The sequence below is a fragment of the Cricetulus griseus genome, chromosome 2 (assembly GCF_003668045.3).
Source record: "Cricetulus griseus strain 17A/GY chromosome 2, alternate assembly CriGri-PICRH-1.0, whole genome shotgun sequence".
NCBI classification, from domain to species: domain Eukaryota; kingdom Metazoa; phylum Chordata; class Mammalia; order Rodentia; family Cricetidae; genus Cricetulus; species Cricetulus griseus.
The window spans coordinates 180805405-180825668 of NC_048595.1; the positions used below are offsets into that span (position 1 = coordinate 180805405).

General features: G+C 38.1%; 1 protein-coding gene across 2 annotated transcripts in view; it reads left to right on the top strand.

Moving 5' to 3' along the window:
• Positions 1-20264, top strand: part of Fbn2 (fibrillin 2) — a 204779-nt gene that overhangs the window by 49916 nt on the left and 134599 nt on the right. For both annotated transcript variants that reach the window (XM_027400938.2, XM_035439034.1), the window contains exons 6-7: positions 1610-1807; positions 11591-11716. In XM_027400938.2, the coding sequence (XP_027256739.1) occupies positions 1610-1807; positions 11591-11716 (324 nt within the window). The remainder of the gene's footprint in view (positions 1-1609; positions 1808-11590; positions 11717-20264) is intronic.

Here is a 20264-nt window from a genome sequence, read left to right on the forward strand (position 1 = left end):
TTGTGTCAAAATACCAGCTCTAGATTTTTGTTTCTTACATTGAATTTACTTATCTTTATGTTAGCTCTCAAAGTACACTGAACTTTTAAAATATCCCTTTCTTTTGTACAATAAAGCCTCTCTTTTCTTTAAACACTGTTTTATATGGTTTTAAGTTTTGTTTGACTGGGTGCAGCCAATATATGCTATAATACATCCTCCATGCTATTCTGAATGTCAGAGTGTTATCCAAGTTTAACTTCTACTGTAGCAGTTTTTCATAAGAATCAAACCCTAACCTTTGCAATGAAAGCCCAAGAGACATCTCTCATTCCCAGAGTTGGTTAACGATGAGCTGTAGTATTTCTGGAAAGAAACTTTTTTGAGTGTGTTCTTACTTTCAGGGCCAATGGGAACCATACACCAGTCAGTCATTAGGAAACTAACTTTCATTTCTTAAATCTTGCAAATCAGCACCAATGGCTGTCGTATTGGTGGTTCTGCTCTGTCTACAAGAATGTTTACTGGTTCCTCAGAATGTTTATCGAGGTAGATTTACAGTGTAGAGAAAGTCAACTAGAAATACCCAGAGCTAGTCTTTGAGTGGCCTACAGTCTGATTCAGCCCTCCAGCTTTGAGATGCTTGTGGATCTCTTGAACATTTTGTTAAACATACCGAGTCTGGGTCAGTGGGCCTAAGGTTTCGATATAAAGTGACACAAAAGTAGCTGGGCCCCAGACCTTACACCTTGAGGTGTAAGAGTGCAGCTGACCTCACAGGAAGGTCATAGGAGTGCCTGTACATCATGAAACTGTCAGGTATTTTCTCAAACTTTGGTTATCATCTATAGCAGCATAAGATAATGGTCAACTGTCAGAGAGCAAAGAAAATACAACATCACCTTGCCTGTAAAGAATTCGTGACTGCAGGTGTTTCTTAGAATTTCTAAGCTAACCATAAAGCTACAGACTGATACAGAGATAGATGCCAGCTTATTAGACCTAACTATTTATGCATTATTTAGACTGCCCAAATATATTTTTGATATGCAAAACACATCTTCATCAAGTCACTTTGACTTTGTGAACTCTTGACTGCTTAGTCTGAAAAGAAAGGATAGGGCAGAGTTATAATCCTTAATGAGAAAGACTTGAAAACCCAGGTGGGGCTTTTGAATATGTACTAAGGGTTTGGATTAAAGTAGGAGGATCCTGGGAGGAAAAACTCTTCATCCTATCATGCCATGTGACATTTTGGGCTTAACACAACTAGAACTTCCAGGCATTTTTTTTTTCTCAAGAAAAGCCTGAAATACAAGTTTCTTGTGAAATTTCCCATTTTTACAATGTTGATTACCCACTGAAATTCTTTAAAATCATCCAAGCCAAGAAAGCACATCTGGGTGTCATGAGCCATCCGTTGACAATTCCCAGTTCAGAATTCATTGTGGTCTCTGAATACACATCTCATGGTTGGAAAGTTATAAATTTTCAAAATGACACTCACTGCTCTTCTGTCCTTGGCTGCTTTGCTCAGAAGGAGAAGTTTCTGGCTTCTGTGTTTGGTAGTAGGGTCTAAGACTAGTGTATGATCATAAAAGCTGTCTTTCTGTCTTCTTTCTCATTCTAGATTACAGGACAGGCCCGTGTTTCACACAGGTCAATAATCAGATGTGCCAGGGCCAGCTGACAGGCATCGTCTGCACAAAGACACTGTGCTGTGCCACCATTGGACGAGCCTGGGGTCATCCCTGTGAGATGTGTCCAGCCCAGCCGCAGCCCTGTCGCCGGGGCTTCATCCCCAACATCCGCACAGGAGCGTGTCAAGGTGAGTCAGCTGTGTTTACCACCACAGGTGTCACATCTTTGATTGGAGTCAGAAAACCTGTGTGTGGGACCTTGAAAACAGTACCCATTGCCAGGGTGGAACCTGCTCAGAAGTCTGACTAGAGATAGTTTATATTTTAGTCACATAATGGAAAGTTTCAGTTCTTAACATTAATGGAGAAGATGACGAAGAATAAAGAAACTTTTAAAAACTACTTGTTAGCCAGGTGTTGGTGGTGCACGCCTTTAATCCCAACACTCGGGAGGCAGAGGCAGGAGGATTTCTGTCAGTTCGAGGCCAGCCTGGTCTCCAGAGCGAGTGCCAGGATAGGCTCCAAAGCTATACAGAGAAACCCTGTCTCAAAAAACCAAAAACCAAAAAAACTACTTGTTAAAATGTCATGCAATGAGAGTGTAAGCTGCTCTGGGTCTGTATCCTGATGGCACGGTTCTTTCTGTGCCCACCTTGCACTACACACACACTGATTTCTTCTCTCTCCTGATCATCCATGATGTCTTTCTCTCCAGGTAATCTCCAGGGACTCCCACACCTCATAAATGGGCACTGGTATATATACCAAGGGCAGATCTGAGTCCCAAGGCTCTCAGCCCCAACTCAAGTACCTAGAATGGTCCTATACTTAGTAGTTAGTTCCATTTACTTTTAGCCAACAGAGCCCTTGCCATTCATTGGCTGTTTCTCTGATGTCGTATGAACTAAATCTACTTTTAGAACTTGGAAATACTCTCTCTAGTAACTTGCTATACAGGGGTTGAGATGACTTTTGTATTGATAGAGATGATGTAACTTTTATTTGAGACATGGGAGTTAGATGAACTTACAAGTAAATCATGTACAAGGTTTCAGACTGAAGTCAGCAAGTATATCAGGTGTGATGATGACATCAGCCCCATTGAGTAAATGTCATAGTTCAGCAAGCAGACCAGTGTCATCCTCTATGTCAAAATCACAGCTGAGGAGGCACGTGCAACCCTATCTTACTGAACAAGAAACTATGGGCAATTTGATAAATTAAAAAAAAAAAGCAATCAAGATGTTTGCTAGTTTTGTAGTGTTACTAAGGATATGGGCTTAGCAACCCTAAGTTCAAAAATCAAAATTCTTTTGTGTAGATGTACTGTAATACATTCTAGAAAGTATTTACTGTTCTCCAGAGACTTCCAAAATTAGTTTACATAGGACACCATAGGCATAGATAACTATTGAAAATACAATAACCCATTGCATAGATATTATAATAATGCCTTTTCTTTATTCTGTATCACCTTTCAACTTCTAATACACTATTTTTCTTTACTGGCTGGGTTCTCTACCTGTAGAATATAATCTGCATAAAGTAGGAATCCTTTAATTCACTAGTGAGTTTAGGCATCTGGGACAGTGCCTAGTGTGAGTGGCACACACCAAATGCAATAAATACCCTTTGAGCCAAGAAATGGTTGCAGGATTTAAATAGTTCAAAACTTAGTATTTCAAGGGAAAAAAATCATTCAGGTTAAAAAGTCATTCAGCAAAGGCATGCCAAATTATTAAATCTTTTCATCTATATGTGCATGTCTTTTTTTTCCTTCAGTGTTCTGTCAGAGAGACTAACTATTTAAGAGATGTGTTATCCATGTTCGAATTCTGTAGTCAGTCATTAGAAATGTCCTAAGACGTTCTTGCTTGGTTTTGCTTATACAGCAGAGGTGAAGTTCTGGATTTCATTTGCCTCAAAACTCTGATGGATTAGCACAGTAATAGGAGCAAAATGAAACTTAAGGCATAGTTAAAATGTCTGGGAAAGCGAGATGAGAGGTTCTGCTTTGCTTCAAGATCACAGCATGGTCAGGAAGTCCTTGGACATGTGCTACTCCTCAGTTTAGAAAGTTTTTAGACTGCATCTTTCTATGATTTTATTTTCTCTTTGAGTTCCTAGATCGTTTTCTAAATACTTATGCCAAATTAGTTTGGGGTTTGGGGGAGGTGGGACAGTAAAAATGACACATTGATATACATGTCACACATTTTTTAATACCAGTCAGTGACTTTATAGTATGCTTGGAATTTTATAAAGTTAAAAACAAATGTCAGCTGTGTAGAAGACAATAAAAATTGTTTAATACTGGCTCCAAAACAGTGATCATCATACTAACCAAGGCTGGCCATCTCTGAAAGTCGATTACCCTGCAGCTCTTGCAGTTTTAATTGGTCCATGGCTTAAGAAAGAATGAAGCATTATGGTTTTGTAATAAACACAATAACTGTGGGGATGAGAAGCAACAGAAAATCAAGATACTTTAGGAAACTTAATCTCTGGGTAAAATAGGAAGATTTTTTTTTAAAATTTTAGCTGTGTCTCTATGATAATATTCTATACCTAGATAAGCAGTGTCAGGTGTGCATTCCTGGAGTGCTTAGCAATCTTTGACTTCTTTAATGTTGAAAGCAGGGTGACCTCTTGTCTTGCCCTCTATGCACACTTCGTGGTGTGCTGTCTCATCCTTCATCCACCCTTAGTGGTGTGCTGTCTCCTTTTTACATTGCACTAAATGGCCAAAGTAAGCTCATGTCACCATTTCAATTTAAGCTATCATAAAGCAAGTGCATTCAAATTTTGATAGTTCAATTAAATCCTTCCAGTAATGTTTATGAGATTTATGTCCTATGAAAACAGCCATTTGCATGTATGTACTATTTTCTTGCAATTTGCGTTTTTATGTACACACATTCATATCTAATTAGAAGTGATAGTTTACTTAAGACTGATACCTGACATTTTGTCTTTTATACTTATAAGTGTATCCACTTCATATCTTTAGTATATTAAGACATAAGTAACACAATTATTAATTATGTCATTGATAGTTAAGTATTGGCTTTTAAAAGTCTCTGCCTGTCCCAAAACTTGAATATATGGTAAGGAAATTTGTTTATTTGTCTATTAAACTTTAATCCTTGGTTGAAAGGGAGATTTGGCTATTATCTTGATTAGTAGATATTAGTATTGATAGTTATAGCCAAAACACATTTATCTTGGTTGTCTTCATTGACCAAAATAATTTTGAATTGTCAAGTATAATCTTAAATGAGCATTCTGTCAACACAAGCAACTACTCTACAATCCAACACACTGCTTAAAACTCAATCACAGGCGCCTGCCTGTATTAAAGATGGCAGCAAAAATACCAAGAGGAAGCTTGTTAAGAATAGCTCACAATTCTGAAATAGGATTCTGAAACAATGGTTAAATTAAGTAATAAACACTGGTAGACTTGGGGAAGCACTTTCTAAACATTTCTGTTAGGGGATTATCATCCTTCAGTTTGTGTTTATTTACACCTAGTGAGAACTAGATTCAAAGTTACTAATGTCCAGTTGAAGAGAATAAGAGCCTGAGACATTCATATATCTCAGACCTTCACGGGAACAGAAGGTGCCAGAAGGGGAAAAGTTCTTTAATAATTAGGTCAAGAGAGAAAGAACATAAGAAAAAGGCAGGTGGAAAATAAGTCCCCAAAGAATTATATTTAAATAAATTCAGAGTTCACACATTTTTTGTATCACAGATGAAAAATAGTAAAGTCTTATAAAAAGGTCTTCAAAGGAGAATTAGAAGCATTAAGTAAAGGCAACTGAGAAAATATGGAGTTGGTAATTTTGAAAGTATGGGTATCAAAGAAAGGTTTTAAACTGTTTACATATATTACTCCCTGAATTTCTCTGTCTTACTCCGTGACAAGTAGCCACTTGAGAAAGGGTTTATGTTGGCTTATGGTTTTAGGGGAGACAGTACATCACACAGTGATTGACAGCTGGTTTGATTGCACCTACAGTCAGGAAAAGGAGCAGAGATAAGTGGGGCCAGGTGACCTCACCAGTCATCCACTTTCTCTGGTGAAGCTCCATTTCCAGAAAGTTCCAAAACCCTTCTAAATAGCGCCACCAGCTGAGCAGATAATAAGAATCCCATGGACAAGTTTGTTTGCTCTTTAAAAAACAAGGGGTTTTTAAAGTTAACTTTGGGTGTCATTCCACTTTCTTTTTGTTATGGAGTCTTTCTTTGACCCTGAGCTCGGCAAGTAGAGTGTATTAGCTAACCAATGAATGCACAGAACCTTCTTGTCTCTGCCTCTCCAGCACTGGATTACAGGTGTACAGCACCACACCTGCCTTGTTATGTGGTTTGAGGGGATCAAATTCAGGTCCTTGGGTTACACATAAGCACCTGAACAACTGAGCAATCTCCCCCATAAGAATTTGGCAAACAGCCATTTCTCCCATAAGCATCTGACCAACTGAACAATCTCCCCAGTAAGAATTTGACCAGCTGAACATCCCCCATTAAGAATTTGATGAACTTATCCTTGTCTCCCATAATCACTTGACCAACTGACACCCTGCTGTACAGTAAGAACGGGCCAATTAAGCCATCTGCACCATAAGCACTGGGACCAACTGAGTCATCTCCTCCATAAGCACTGGACTGAGACATTTCCTTTGCTTTTTAAAATAAGGAAATTCCCCACCTGGTCTTGCATTTCTTTATAATAGCTCAGAGAACAAAACACTTGAGGGCTAAGGTTTTGGCATCAAACTTTCACATGGTAATCTGTGCTCATTTGTCTAGGATGAGATTTCCTTAGTCAAAAGAAAATCAAATACAGGGACTGAGTGAGGAAGACAAGAAATGAACTCCTTAGCTGGAGCCAGTGAGGCAAAGTGAAGAGTGAGAAGTGTGTGGGAAGTATCACTTGCAGCTGATGGAATGGTGAGAGCAATGTAATGAGGAAATGCCAATTTTTCAGCTGGTGTCTAGAAATGGTGGTAACTGCTGAGATGAAGCACACTGAGACAGAAACATTCCCTGCTTTTTGTTGTAAAATTGGATATAAGCAGGTAGCATACTGTCATCATCAGCTGGTTATTATGACTGTTCAGTGTTTGACTCCTCACGTCACTCATGAATAAAGACTCTGGCTGAACCAAACCATTGCAAGTAGTTGCTGAGAGATCTTATGTTTCTAAGACTTCAGAGAGATACTAACCAATTATTCAACTGTTGTGATTAAGGCCTGACATTTACCTTTATGGACATAAAAATGATATTTTCATTTAAAAATGAATCTAGGAGGGCAGGAAAATCTCATTGTGTAAAAGTGCTGTCCTGAGATGGGTTCCCAGAACCTGCATTGGAAGGAGAGAATTAAGTCCTGAAAGTTGTCTTCGGGCTTTCACAACTCGACTGTGGCATACATGACCACACACACACACACACACACACACACACACACACACACACACACACACACACACACACACACACCCTACACAGAGAGAGAAAGAGAGAGGTGATGATGATAGAATTATTAGTAGTAACATTAGGGCAGGAAAGATGGCCCAGTAAGTAACAATACCATCTGTTCTTGTAGGAACACACATTCTGTCCCCAACACCCATCTGTAACTCCAGTTCCAAGAGGGGCAACTCCCTCTGCCAGCCTGGATGAACTGGTGCCCACAAATGCACACAAACATTCATACACATAAAAAATTAATCATACCTATTTGGTGACAGAAAATTTAAACATTATCAAATATCATTATTTTCTTGTCCTTGGCCCTATGCCTATTAGTAAGCCATGTTTTATTTCTACATCCCATTTTTCCATATTTGGGCAAAAATTAAAAATGTGCCACCAAATGCTAGTTGTTATAGTGAATTTGTTCTTTTAGGACAACAGAACTTGGAACAGTTGAAGAGTGCATTTTCATAAACCACAATTAACATATCTTTTTACATTATTTATAACCTTAATAGAAGACACTTAAGTGGGTAGGTAAGACTTGATTTTCAAAAGATTTAACTTAATTCTATAAAACCTTTGCATACAATTTGAAATAACCCAACATTTAAACAAATGAATGGAATGAGCCTGAATTGACAGAATGAACAGAAACACATTGGCACAATTAATTCTCCACTTGTTGAATTAATTGTTACTTGTTGCATGTCTGAGATTTTGAAGATGTAATAGGGAAGTCTTTGTTTGCCTCTTATTTTTGCAGACAGAGCTGATGTATGTTTCTAAATTCATTGTTTCCATTTCACTTCCTTACAATGAATGCCCTCTTTTCTTTCAACAACTAGCTTCATCTGCCCATAAGACATATGTATCATTCTATGAGAGTATTACTTATTTTTTAATTTTGAAACAAGTTCTCACCCTTAATCCCACTAACTTTTGTTCCTCCTGTCCTCAGTCTCCCAAGAGCTAAGGTCTGGGATAAGAGCTCCCATGCCTGGTTCAAGAGAGTGTTTTTGTGGGGAAAACAGAGTCACAAGATCTAGACCTAACTCTTAAATGACTTAGGAAAACTAAGAATTTTTTGAAGGTTACCAGTAGTAAATCATTGTTTAAAATAGTCTTTGAGTTATTATTATAAATCCCCTTTAAAACTTTTCACCATTTCATAATAAGATGTCCTAATTTTCCCTGGTGAATGGAGTATAATCAACAACAGCAAAATGAGAAAGGAGAATAATATGTAATGATATAAACTTTTAATTTAAAACATTCCTAATTTGCAGTGTAATTGACCCTGCTAATTTGGCCTACTCTTTACAAAAGCCCTGGGTTACATTGCCACAACTTTAAGTGTTAGAGTATCGTTGTGTAATGAACACACAAAGGACAATATGAACATTGACGGTTACTGCAAACTATTTTAGAATAAGCAGGTATAAAATATCTGATGCTATAGGGGCATTATTTCTAAATGTACTATTTTTATAACAACTGTAAGCATAATAAGTGACAGTTGCTTTTTTCTCATAAAAATAAAAATAAAACTGTATAGTTGTTTCTCTGGTCTTCTGTGTTTTAAATGTTTATGACAATGGCACACAATATTTTGTAATCTTATAATGAAATATGTGTCATTTGTCAGCTTTACTAGACTTCCAGTTTGAAATGATTGTAGCAACTTTTTATAGCTTTTTATAATGTACTTATTTTTTTAGTTTCACATTTTTATTAATTCCCAAATGATTTTTCCTTTTTAATTTAAATTAGAAACAAGCTTGTTTCACATGTCAATCCCAGTTCCCTCTCCCTTCCCTTCCCTCCTTTCCTGCCCTCCACCAACCTCCTATCCCATCCCCTCTCTGCTTCCCAGGCAGGGGAGGCCTTCCATGGGGGATCTTCAATGTCTGTTATATCATTTGGAGAAGGGCCTCGGCCTTCCCCCAACCCCTGTGTGTCTAGGCTGAGAGAGTATCCCTCTGTGTGGAATGGGTTCCCAAAGTCCATTCGAATACTAGGGGTAAATACTGATCCACTGCCAGAGGCCCCATAGATTGCCCAGGCCTCCTAACTGTCACCCACTTTCAAGGGGTCTGGAATGATCCTATGCTGGCTTCCCAACTATCAGTCTGGGGTACAACAGCTTCCCTTTGTTCAGGTCAACCATTTCTGTGGGTTTCACCAGTCTGGTCCTGACCCCTTTGCTCATCACTCCTCCCTCTCTGCGCCTGGATTCTAGTTCAGTTCAGTGCTTAGCTGTCTGCTTTTGCTTCCATCATCCACTGGATGAAGGATTTAAGATGGCATATAAGGTAGTCATCAATCTCATTTTTGGGGAAGGGCATCTCCACTATTGCTTAGATTGTTAGTTGTGGTCAATCTTATAGATCTCTGGACATTTACCTAGTTCCAGATTTCTCTTTAAACCTATAATGGCTCCCTCTATGATGGTATCTCTTACCTTGCTCTCCTCTATTCTTCCCCCGACTCAATCTTCCTGTTCTCTCATGTCCTCCTCTCCCCACCTCTTCTCCCCTTCTCTTTCACCTAACTCCCTCTCTCCTTCCCCTATGCAAGTTTACCATTCAAGTCAACTCAGTTATATCATTGTTTCTTTCTCATAAAGAAGTTAAGTCAAATTTACATAGGTATAAAATGAAAATTTTAATAGGTGTGATAGAGCATGAGGTCAGCCTTGGTTTATATAGCAAGACCCTCTCTTAAGGAAAGAAACAGATAAGGGAGGACATGACTTTCAAATACACTCAACAAAAGATTTTTGAAAATCTCTACTTACCTTGTTAACCATGTTTTTTTTTGTTTTGTTTTGTTTTTCACATATGGCTTTTGCTAGATTTTGTATTGCATTCCTGGTTTAGTGGGGCTTTTACAATAGTTAATTGGAGCCGAATTCTCCTACTTGTTTTTCTAAATCCATAGGTTGGTGACAGCTTTTCTTCTTTAATTTGTCAATTTGATGAACTATATTGATTAATATTTCAATCTGCTTTTAAGAAAACCTTTAAATTCCTGGGATAAACCTCCTCTGGTCCAGTTACACTAATTTTGTCAAGTATTTTTAAGTTTGGCTCAGTATAATTTTGTATGCCTGTCCCAGAGAGAGAGATTACCCAATTCTCCTCTTTTTATTCATGTTTCTTTTGGTAATTTGTTGGTCCAGCTTTGATGTCAGACAGATGTTTTCTTAGTCACATCGACAGGGCAGTGTCACAACTCTGTGCGGTGAGAAGTGAATGAAATTTCTGTCATTTTTTCCCTTAAATCTTTTATGGAATTCAGTGGTGCTTCCACTGAGGTGTGAAGTGTTCTTTGTGTAAATATATTAAACTGTGAATGAAATTAACAGTTATACTTTATTCTTAATAGCTGTTTGTTCTTGAGTGAGCCTTGGCAATTGTAACTTTCAACAGACTTGTTATTACCCTTTACTTATTGAAATTCTATCATTTGTTCTCTAGATCTTTTTCATCTTTATGGACTCTATGGTGAGGTTTTCACTCTTAGTACTTATATTAGTAAATAACTTTTTATTATATCTATGATTAATGTTGACAAAAATACATCCATTTTATGTATACCTCCAGAAACCCAGGTTATGTAGTAATTACCTTTATGGTTTTTGTTTAATATTTGTCATAGTTTCTTGATTTTATTCACTTCACATTTAATTAATGCTTTTAAAATGTTTGGCTATAAAAAGTTGGAGAACTTCACGCTTTTTGCAATGTAGACATTTTGCTGTTCTCCATTTACCTCTGGGTACCAGTTTAGCTGCAGCTCACAAGCTTTATTTTGTGTATTTCCATCATTTAATTAAAAACATTTTCAGTTTTGCCTTGTGACTTCTGTTTTGATACATACATTATTACATAATGCATTGTTAAATTCCAATATCTGATCTTTGCCCTATATTCTTTTCATTTCTGCTTTTCATTTGACTCTTATGCTCACATAACTTACTTTCTGTGGTTTACACACACACACACACACACACACACACACACACACACACACACACACACACACACACACTCACGCACGCGCGCTCTGTCCAAGACTCTTCTGCCCTGTGCCTATGGCAGAAAGATCAAATCCCTTTGAATTTTCAAAGTCCTTAATCACTGAACTCCAGGAGGAAACACACTGAGGACAGTCACTTCACCATTCCCTGGGATGCTGAGAAGATAGGAATAAAGTCGGTGCCAGAACTAGGAAAGCACACAGTAAGAACCATTCTGTGAGAAACCAAATCAGTAGATTATCCACACCCCAGAACAGCATCTCCAGAAGACATGTGTGGCATACATAGGGCCATCTACAAAAGTTAAATAACAAGCGTGTAGAGAGGGTCTGCTTCCCTCACTTGAGAACAACATTTTCCCCTGGATATAAAAGAAAAGTACTGATGTAGTCTGGAAATCAGTTTGGTTTATGTGTAAAATGTTTTCTTCTTGCAGATGTTGATGAATGCCAGGCAATTCCAGGATTGTGCCAGGGAGGAAACTGTATCAACACAGTGGGCTCCTTTGAATGCAGATGCCCTGCTGGTCACAAGCAGAGTGAAACAACCCAGAAATGTGAAGGTGAGAGTGTTGAGGGGTGTGAGCCTGGCTGCTGACTTTGAACTGAGAAAAAAAAATCATCTGGAATTGCTCAAACTAATGACAATAATCCTGATTCTTTTTCTTAACGTGGAAGTCAAAGTGTAGCCTATAGTATTAGGTTTTAGGATCATATATTGTAGCCTTAGAGGATTTGATATACAAAAAGCAAGTGAACTTTTTACATCTGGTTGATCTCAATAGCAAAGGTAGCAAGAGTGAGTTTAGCCTCATAATTTCTTTCGTAAGGTAGGTTTTCATTTCATCTGTGTACTTGTCTCAGGTAAATTTGCTGTTCTAATTTATCTGAGATGAAAGTCTGTGTTATTATTATAAAACTTAAGAAATTTCTAAATGCATGTAGCTTCAAGATTGTGTATATTTTTAGAATGCTTTTAGTAGTACTGAAATTTTTTGGTCATTACTCTTCTCTAATGAATTTATTTCATCACAGGTAAATTTTTAGTGTGTGTGTGTGTGTGTGTGTGTGTGTGTGTGTGTGTGTGTGTGTGTGTGTTTCTGTAATGTATCTGTGTACATGTCCCTGTGTTTGAAGGCAGGCGGGAAGATGCCTTGGTACATATATGCCATGATATGTGTATGGAAGTTAGAGGACAGCATGAGGTATCTGTCCTCATCTTCAATCTGGTTCGAAACAGGTTTCTTGGATTCTCCTAGCTCTGCCTTCTATCTCACTATGAGGATACTGGGGCTACCACATCAGCCTTTAGATGAATTCTGAAGATCTGAACTTAGATCTCATGCTTCTACATCAAGCCAGTTTTTCACTGAGCCACTGGGTAACCCAGAAGTAGTTTCTAAAGACAGTCACATGTAATTATTCTAGTTAGTTGTGAAAAAGCATCCTCATTTATTCTAGTTACGATTTCTCCTTTTATCAGAGGCAGTAGTGTGTTTCTATCTTTACCAGTTACAAAGAAGCAGGCCCATCTATATAAACAAGAAAATGGGAAAGTGAAAATGTAGTACTTGATTGTACACAGCAAATGGGAATCTGACCACTATTCAGAAATAGATAATGTGTGGGCATCAATGCTACTGTTTCACTATTAGCAACCACAATCCTATGTGTTGTTGGCTAGTATCATTCTCTATTTTCCATGTTCTTCTATTTACTTATAGTCAGTCTGCAGTCATCTTTACAGTCTTACATATTTAACACAGTTACCAGATAAGTGTTCCTCACAAGAGGAAGGTGAGAAGAATGTAGTTGCCTATTTTAAGGACCAAATAAATTCTCTATGACATTGTTTTTTAATAACATTCAAGTATTTGAGTTACTTCAGCACAATATTGATCATCAGCATACTTACAATGAAAAGGTTAAAAAACATTTGTGAATGAGGGAAATTATCTGAACTGGCACAAGAAGTGCACCAGATATTAAATGGCCTACCAAAAGAGTGCCGTTATTTCAATTTTCCTTCCAAAGTTTTTATTGGAGTAGTTTATTCCATTGATGACTCTTTTTTTCACTCCCTTCTACTTTTAATTTATGGAAAAAACTCCAAAGTCTATCTGAGAGTGAGGGAGTCTTTGATTATAGGTGAGAAGGTGCAGCCACTGGCTGATTCTAGTGGTTGTGACATTTCCATTCCACATCAAACAATGACTTTCTTTTTAGTAGAAAATGGAAGAGGTCTTTTCTCCATCACGTTTCATCCAAAGCTCATGCAGAGCCAAGACAGAGCTCGAGGGAAGACAGGGTTACTCTTTATTCCTGCTTGCCCAGTTCTTTGGGAATGAGACTTATTGATATAACATAGGCACCACCGGGGGACCTGAATCCAGTCATGTCTTGGCTTCCGTCCTGCTCAGGCAGCCAACTCTATTTAAGCATTGCCCAGAAATAAGTCTGTGATTTAGTATTTGTGATTTGTGGAAATGGAGGAATTGGAACAGGGGCCGATTAGGAATTGAAACCTAAAGGAGTTGTGAAAGCTTTACTTGTCTGTAAGGCTATTTATTTAGATCTGTCTTCAAAGTGGCTATTATCAATTTTCTTTGGGTAATACTGTTCCTGTATATAAAAGAGCAAGCAGTACTTACATGAAATTATTTAATTCAATTAGTATCAAAGAGTACCTCAGAATACCAGAGCCATGGCTATACACAATATTGGGTTTTGAATTATACTCACATAGAGTTTAATATTGTGTTGTCATAAGCTCAAATTGATAGATGTTCTAAATAAAAATATAGCCACAGCAGTAACTTTTATTATCAAAGCCTAGGTATTTAAATTTCAGTGTTAAAAATGTTAAATGGAATACTGGCAGATTTCTTTTAAAATTATGCCCTTCCTGTGTTTACTATATGAAATTTCATGCTTTTGTTCATGTAAAAGAAACCTATTAATATTTAAGTTTCTCTGTCTGCTCAAAACTAAGAGGACACAACATTGTTGAGTCTGAGCCACTGGCATGATGGTATTCTTTGTAGTAAATCACAGCACTGGGCTGTTGATTTTTGGTAATAGTGATGTCAGTGTACTTTGTGTGTATTTGTTGACTATTTCTTTCAAATGCTCGAGTAAGATTCCTGAGGACAGAAATTCTTCCTTCTTCACTACTGTGTTCCAGATCTGAGAACTATTTCTGGTATACTTGTCAAACTTCTTACCAATAGATGTTGCTTAGCAGGAACCAAAGTTTATAAAATGGTGATCTATTTGACCTGAGTTCATGTCCAAAAAGCAGTCTAACTGTGAGATCAGGATAAAACTGTGTTTGCAAAGAGGAAATTTGTCAAGCAGAAATTTTCCTTCATTGGACCAGCTATTGTTTTCCTTTAAAAATACTTATTCCTTTATTTATTTATTTATTTATTTATTTATTTATTCATTCCTTGATTGATTGGTTGGTTGATTGATTGATTGATTGATTGATTGATTTGGAGACTGAGCCTCACCATATAGCCCTGGAACTATATGGCCCAGATGACCATATACTTGTACCAATCTTCCTGCCACTAGGAGACCAAGATAAACATTAAATGTGGTGTGTTGCTTTTGTCTTCTGTGTCATTGTCCCATTATGTTGACCTATTGTTCTGAGGTTAGAGAATCTTTGCTTTCCATGGAAAGGAAGAACACCTCTGATATCTATCTGTTCACCAATCAGAACATCCTCCCTTGTTGTGAAAGGCTTGATCTGCCAGTCATGGAATCTGAGCATGAATAGCTTATGTCCTGCTTCAGGGTGATAACTGACTCCATCTGAGCCTTCATGGAAGCTGTTGTGTTTTACATAGGTGTTCTGGTATGTTTCTGCTATGCAACTGGTTTCGCCTCTCATGTCCAATGCAGACTATTAGTCAGGCCCTAAATCTCAACCAAATCTAGAAGAAGTATGCATCCACATTTGTTAGTATATGTGGAAAGAAAATCATTTCTCCTTTCTCCTTGGTTAGGGACCCAATTCCATCAACTTCCTGATGGTAGCCACTGTAGCCATGCTTATTTATCCTGAGCAAGTTTGCTTCCAAAATCTAATTTCCTGATTCTGTCAGACAGCAGACAAATGATTCTTCAGAGGAGTAAGTGATCCCTTCACATCCAAAGAGGAGATTGCTTCAGCCACTTATCCCATTCAGACATTCATTAATGTAAATATCCATGTAACTTAAATGAAGATGAGATGCTAAGTATCTCCGTGCAATATGATGGTGCACCACTGAGACTGCCCAGCTTTCTTCTTTCTACAAACACGCTGTATCAGTTTGCTTTGCCCTGTGCATGGATAGAGACAGGTGGGTCCCATACGGCCTTGCCTGCTCCCCTCTTCCCCACTGTACCTTCTCTAACATTCCTGAGCCATTTATTCTGTCTTGGCACTTGTTCAGACAGGGAGCTACACTGCAGCCTTTCCTTCGAGCAACTCTTTATGTGTCAGATTCTTGTTTTAAATTTATCCTGAAAAGTCTTTGGCCTGGGTCTATTTACACAGCATTTTGTCATTTGGAGTCTGAGACAACAAATGTATTTATTTGTGGTTGGGAAACTCCCAGAACATGTTGGCATGGTGTCCTTTGCTGCTATTGAAACTCTGCTTTGATAAACCAGGGGGAATATGTTATTTGCTTTTACTCATATTTCCAAAAGTAAATTAATTTTGAAATAAAGAATAAATGCTCCAGCTATTTCTTAGAATGAAGGCTATGTAGGAAATGGATAGTGAGGGAAGACAGTTGTTAGCAATGGAAGCTGATGAAACCTGGTGTCACTAGTGAAAACCAACATTGTTTAAATCCTTCAAGAGGCTTAGAACTTTGAGGTTGAAACAGATATATTCCCTCTATTGAATACGAAAGTTGCGACTGCCATATCCAAACCCATTTCCCACCCGCATAATAAAACATACTTAATCCCTCTGTCACATATCCCACTGCGTTTTAAGTTACCTTGTTATTTTTCTCATGCCTGAGTCTGCTAGCAGACTACATGAAGCAATAATAATGGCTAATGTTCACTTTGCACTTACTATAACCTCTGGCAATACTGGGACAGTAAGATAACCCAGTTTACACCGGATGTTGTACTGAGTCATCGCAACAGAACGGGAGGGTGGCCTACTAACACTGATCTATTTCACAACTGAAAACACCAAGGCATAGAGGGCCTAGGAACCCTCTCCAGATAATGTGACTAAAATATGACATTACTGAGATCCAGCCTGTTCTTGGTAGGACTGTCAATGAGACAGGTCGGTGCCCCAAGAGGCACAGTCCAGCAGAGGACTGCCTTGAGCAGTTCAGTGTTTTCTCGGTTTGCGTTGTGGCACAACTCTGGAATATGAAACTAGGTGAGAAATAGATGCAGTTTTGTGGTCCAGTTGCTAGCTATGGAGTCAGTAAGCTTCATGAATGGAAAGGCACCATCACCTCCGTGATGTAACAAAGACAGAAAACGTGCAACTCAATCCTTCATTCTTCACTTCAGCTTTCCTGTTCCCATGTCTCTTTTGATGATAGCTGTATGTAACCTGGAGCTCTGTGGCTCCAGATGAGTTCCATCCCAGCTCTCTACTCAGAGTAGGCATTTGAATGTGGATGACAGTTGTGTGCCTTGGACAGTTTATGGGGCCACTAACAGTGGAACCAGTGTTTATCCCTAGTGCATGAACTGACTTTTTGGAGCCCTATGGAGGGATACCTTGCTCAGCTTACAACAGAGTTGGGTTTTTTTGGCAGGGAGGGGTTCACACATCTCTGGATTCTTTGTCTCCCATCTAAAGTGACATATATTCTGATGGGAGGTAAGGATTGAGTATGAAAGGGAGAGGAAGGAAGCGGGTTACAGGAGAGATCTGGTAGGTGGTGGAATCGTACATCACTCAAAACACTGACCAACATGTGACTTTCTCAGTGGTTTTCTCCTTAATTGCCAAGGGCCTAACATGCAAATAGTCTGGCCCCAAAGACATTCAACAAAGTAAGTACAGAAAAACAAAAACAAATATATATCATGTACTCAATAAGGGAGGTGATCAATTATGCATTGAATGATGTTGAAATAGCTAGATATTAAATTTGAAAAATATTTCATTGGAATGTCACATGTTATATAGTCCCAGGCCTAAAAAGACATATTCCAATATTTTGTGAACCCTGGATCTGTAGGGAATAGATTGGTAAATTCCAGTCTATAAAAGAAAGTAAATTCCATGTTAATAAAAGAGAAAAGCACCATAAATATTAATAAAAGACACATGAAAACTGAAAAAAGCTGTTCTTAGCACTGATAAAAACATTTTTTTCAAAATATGTAAAGAACTTGATTGAATCAATAAGAACTTTTCTAATAAAAAGATCAAAGATCTGATTTCACTGTTGACAAAGGCAATTGTTATATGATTACTGTTTTAAATGTGTTTTAGATTACAAAGAATAAAAACATGTAAACCAAATAATCTATGACAAAATAAAATTATAATGAAAACTATTTCACTGAAGGTGTTAGGCCATGAACATTAGCATAAATTCCTGACAAAAATATGAGGAATATTTTTGATTACCTAAATACAAATGCACTTGCCATATTTAATCTATTAATTTTAATCCTAAGATATTATCCTATCTATGTTCATCATTTAAAAAATGATAGACATAAGTTTATGTCTTCTTTTCTCTGATGACAAAATATAGTAAACAATACATAAAATAGTGGGGGGATTGGTATAGTAGGAAATGACTGTTTAAAAAATTGTGGTTGCCTCATATGTTTACATACACACATTAAAGATATATTTACCATGACAAAAGCAAGTTGTAAAACATTTGCATATAGAAGATAAAACATTTTATGTTGAGAGGTAAACCAAACTAAGACTTTCCCTGAGGCCCTGATTATAGAGAAGGAACATTATTCCTTCTCTAAAATCAGGAAAGTGCTTGGCAGAGCCGGTAATGGCCTAAGACCAGGGCCTTGGGGAAGCTGTGGCTTTGGATCCTGAGAACCCTCCTCTTCCCACTGAGTAGAGCCTGTGCTTATTAGTCCCAGAGCTCCTGGGTCTCTGTGTGCTTGGTCTCTGATGCCCATGAAATATCCTGTGTTCTCCTTGTGCAACATTATTTAATAATTCCTTACTGAGCTGAAGTCATCCCATCATTTAATGGATTTTTACTAACTCTGTCCTTTGTTTCTGGAAAACCATAGGGAGATTTGTAACAGGAGTTCTGGTGAGTATGCTGCAAGTGATAGTCTCCCCTTTTAGTCTGATCAGCTCAGAGCTGCTGCTCTGGGTCCTTCTGGAGTCCCTGTCACCATCTCCCTTTCTTGGATGCAATACTTCTGTTCTTAATAAAGATGCTTGGCATAAAACATAGGTTATACAAGACTACTGTAGCCCAGCTTTTCTATCTTCTCATCTTTTAGCCATCACTCTAAAGAAAGACCTGCTGGTCCAGGCCACTTTTATATATGTATTTGTTGCTTGTTTCTGCATAGAGTGCCAATGGAAGGACCTGAGGGAATTCTCATTCACTATCCTAAAACATGGAAATTGGATTGCTTGAAAAAAGGTTGGGAAGACATCTTTACATTTAGTGCCCTGCCAGTGGTTTTGTTTTATTTCCTTTTTATCTTCTTTGAAACATTTAAGTATATTAATAATCTATTTAAAAGTAGGGATAATTATTTGTACTCAGACAAATTGATAGTAAAACTTCTATGACCTGAAAGTTCTGTTTTTTATGATGCATTTATACTGAAGTTGAGAACAAATTCATTTGGAAAATAGTGAATTAAGTCAAAACTAGAAGTTGGAAGCACCTGTTTCCCCATAAACCATCTAGGAATGGCAACTAGCAGTGGGGTTATCAGGCTGACCTTTAGATGCCTGCCGTCTCATAAACAGAAATACCACATCCAAGAGAGAGAGACCAGCATGGAAGGGTGGGAGTAGGGTAGTGGTGACAGGGACTCCAGAGGGACCCAGAACAGCAGCTCTGAGCAGAGCAGGCTAAGAGTGGGACTATGTCACCTGCACAGCTTGCTGGCTTAAAGTCCCATTACAAACCTCCCAATTTCTTCCCACAAATGACTTCCATGAGTGTTCAGTAACTTTTCTGCCACCTTGACAATGAAGTTGGTAAAGTTGACCCCCTTTTAGTGACCCGAAAGCAGTAGTGTGTGGGGAGCTACTTTCTTCTTTTTAAATTTCAAACTAAGCAAAATGATTTATGGAAAAAAGCTGCATACATAATTTTTAGAAGAATTGTAGAGGAGAAGTTCTTTAATTTCTATAACTTTTTTTTACTATATTTGTACATTTATTTATATAGTGAGTGTCCATAATGGCACACATGGAGGAGTCAAAGAACAGCTAACAATACTGGTTCTTCCCTTTCCCATTGTGGGTCCTGGAGTTCAAACTCAGATCGTCATGCTTGGCAACAAGGACTTTTACACACTGAGTCATCTCATGGGGCTCAACAAGTTCTTTATTTGAGACTCAATGGGTGATGTCATTGTTATAAATATAAATTCACAGAAATAAATACATATCCATAATTAAAACTGTTCAACAAAAAAGTTAACCTTTAGGATATAAAGATGGACTGATATGTGTTGTGAATCGAACATTGAAACATCTAAATCTGAGATGATGAGGTAAGCCAATGGGTGACGTGTTTGAGTTCAGACGCCTGGCACCCAAACAAGACACTTGGGGGTAGCAGCCAGTGTCTGTAACTCCAGTGCTGGGAGGTCAAGACAGGAGGGTCCCTGGAGCATTCTGGCCAGTCACTCTAGTCAGTCAGCTACATAAAAGCCCTGTCTCAGAAGAAGAAAGAAGGAAGGAAGGTAGGAAGGAAGGAAGGAAGGAAAGAAGGATGGATAAGGAGGAGAAGACAATAACTATGACAATGATCAGGATGGAGAGTAGAAAATAATACTTGATTTTGACATAGCCTCCACATGCATACCACCTGCACATATGCATACATGCATACACACACACACACACAGAGAGAGAGAGAGAGAGAGAGAGAGAGAGAGAGAGAAAGAGAG